This window comes from Oryzias melastigma, linkage group LG19 (assembly GCF_002922805.2).
Source record: "Oryzias melastigma strain HK-1 linkage group LG19, ASM292280v2, whole genome shotgun sequence".
Lineage (NCBI taxonomy): Eukaryota > Metazoa > Chordata > Actinopteri > Beloniformes > Adrianichthyidae > Oryzias > Oryzias melastigma.
Window position 1 is genome coordinate 18,425,984 of NC_050530.1, and position 2,941 is coordinate 18,428,924.

General features: G+C 40.2%; 1 protein-coding gene across 1 annotated transcript in view; it reads right to left on the minus strand.

Moving 5' to 3' along the window:
* LOC112154076 (vesicle-fusing ATPase) overlaps window positions 1-2,941 on the minus strand; it is a gene marked incomplete in the record, with an annotated part of 28,802 nt that overhangs the window by 16,941 nt on the left and 8,920 nt on the right. The window contains 1 exon segment of the mRNA XM_024284699.2: window positions 1,442-1,641. Within this exon segment, the coding sequence (XP_024140467.1) occupies window positions 1,442-1,641 (200 nt within the window).

Consider the following 2,941-nt stretch of genomic DNA (forward strand, 5'->3'; position numbering starts at 1 on the left):
TACCCCCCCCCCCCCCTCACTCATTTATAAACAGATGCAGCAGTCATCTGTGCTTCACCTGAACTCTGAAGAATTGATAGAAACATGGACACAATCTGGAAAGGTTTGGATTTAAACGTCTGGAAAGAGATATTGCAGCTTTTATTTTGAAACTAACTCATCAATTCCATCAGGATCTTTAGTGTTGCTCAATTATTTTTTAGTTACAAAATGTTACCTAATCTGACTCGTTTCAAGTATTCACTCCGCACGTTTTCAAGCTCAACTCAAGAGTTTTTGATCATTTCTGATTTATTTTCTGTGGCTTTAAAGACCAACTCCTATGACAATTTTGTTTTTGGTGTTTTAACATGTTCTTGTAGCATTTTTCTAATCCTGGATGACAGATATCAAGAAAATTTTGCTTAAAATTGCATTTCTGAGTATTTCTTAACTCAAATTTTTGTGAATCAGAGGTTGACAAAAAATATGCTGTTGGAAAAAAAGGTTGTAGCTGCGTGACGTAGAAGTTTTCATCGGCAGGCCATGAGCTCCCTGCTCCACTCCATTCTGATGCATCCACTTACAGACAAATCGATCCATGAACGTCTTAGTTTGCATCATCTGAGCTGCTAACTGGCTCAGAAGTGTACAGCTGGACAGCTCCAATATTTATCACCATTTTTGTTACATCGCTAATGGAACTTTGCGGCTGTGAGGGTCTGTAAGCTAGCTGGAGAGAGTGTGAACAAAGGAATCATGGGAAATAAGCGGAGGTGTACTTTTGCACCAACCCAGAGGCAAGGTTAGGTTAGAGGTGTGGGGACATAAGCTAGCAGGAGAGTCTGAACAGATGGATGATGAGTAGTGGGGGCGGGGTTATTTTGTGTCCCACCCACAATTTAAAGGTGAATGTCTAATGAACTCTTACCGCTCTGCAGAAAATATGTCCAAGAAAATTTTAACTTTTTAAAAAAATTTGGCTAAAAATGGCATAAACATAATTAAAAAAAGATCACTGGGAACGCTTTAAAAATAGAAAAAGATGATCAGAGTGGGACTTGAAATGCAAAAACTCAATTTCAACTATTGTTTAAGCAGAAACGCAATAGTTTAGGGAATTTTGAAAAATGTTTACACCTATGTGGGTCAAATGTGTGCAATAAGAAAGCTAGCTCCAAATACATTGTGCTGAGCCGTCTTCTCGCAGCAACCTTTCCTTTGACTGACAGCTCTCTAGTTAAGCCACAAAAACATCCAACAAACTGTAGATGCAGATTTCTGTTTCACAAACTATCTCTGCAAGATGCTGTTAATGCATTTTTATCTACAAAATGTCTTAATTAAAAAAAAAACTAAATGTATCAATTTCTTAAAAAGGTTTGTGGAACTTTATGTCCTAAAAAATAAACTAAGAATTCATATGGTTTGTCAGAAACTAACTTTCTGCAGGTTTTCTTACCCTCTTCTGCTCCTCCTCTGCATCTGCAAACAGCTTCCTGATGTTTGCCTCAGACTCGCCGACATATTTGTTGAGAATCTCTGGCCCGTTGACGATCTTCGGCTCTCTGGCCTTCAGCATTTTGCCAATTTGCCGAGCCATTAGGGTCTTGCCGCAGCCTGGTGGTCCGAACAACAGGATTCCCTTGACGTGTTTACAGCCTGCAAACACACATGGAAGCTTATTTATATTATTTTTGACAGACACGTGCAGCACATAGAACCATCCTGATGCAACATGGGGCAAAAGTTTTACTTCTGATACTTTGACTTTAGAACCAAACAGGAAGTACAAAGAGTGAAATCTGGAAAGGTCATGTTTTAGAAGTTTTGTTTCGTGTTCCTGTCAGGAAGAGGAACAAAATTCCCGTCACAGAACTTTAAAAAAAAAAAAAATTCTGGGAAAGTTTAAATGTACAAACTTTTTTCGTGCAGATCTTTAAAAATGGCCTTTTGCACCTGCTTGATGACATTTAGACCAGACTAATCGAGAGCCCCCAGATAACCATCTGAGCTGCCATTTGGGCCTGCTGAGGGACGAGCAGCCCCACGGACAAGAGGGAGAGCAGAAGGTTAAAAAAAGAAATCAAAAATATAAAGAGGGGGGTGTCCAGTAAAGCGGACAGAAGAGCGGCTTTCTTGTGTTGGCTTTCTTGGCAGACAAAGCAAAAAAAGAAAAAAAGCTTATGTCGCCTTTTGGCTTTAGGAGTGAAGACAAGGTGAACACCCCCAACACCACACACACATACATTTTCTGTCAGCACCTGCAGCCCCCACTCCTCATGCCTGTCAATTAAAACTTTACCTTTCCCTGGGTGCTCTATCGGGACATCTCATTACAACGGCCAGCTGGCTGCAGCCAAAGGCCAGACCGCGCACACCACCACCACCACCCACCTAAAGGTCATTCACACACGGCAGCACCACTCTGTGCTCTCAGAAGAGTCTGCATACACGCGACTTAAGCATCCACAGGACCACAAGTTCTCAAACTGAGTGGATGAGTCACAAAGACGACAAACTTCTTTGTAATTATCTGATGTCATCTCAAAAGTGAATCATAATGTGATCTGACAGATGTCAAAGGGTTAACAACTGGTGCGTGCAAAGGTGGGATAGCAGAGGTTTTAGTCACAGGGGGACACTCCAGGTTTGATGACTTCATCGTCTTTAGGAAAGGTACATTTGAATTAATTTTGTGTCAAAATTTGAACTTTTATTCCATTTATTAAAGAATTAATAAGCATAGGAGTTCAACGGAATCCTTCAAAATAAAAGTTTTCCTGAAAACCCTAAATCAAGGAAATAAAAAATATATTTTTTCTTGTTTGACTTGTCGTGAACTTAACTTGAAAGTAAGAGGAAGAATTGTGAAATTTTCTCTGAGGGCTTTCTGAAGAACTTGCTACAGAAACTCCCTTTTACACAACAGCGCTGAGGTGAACTCTGTGACCAAACACCT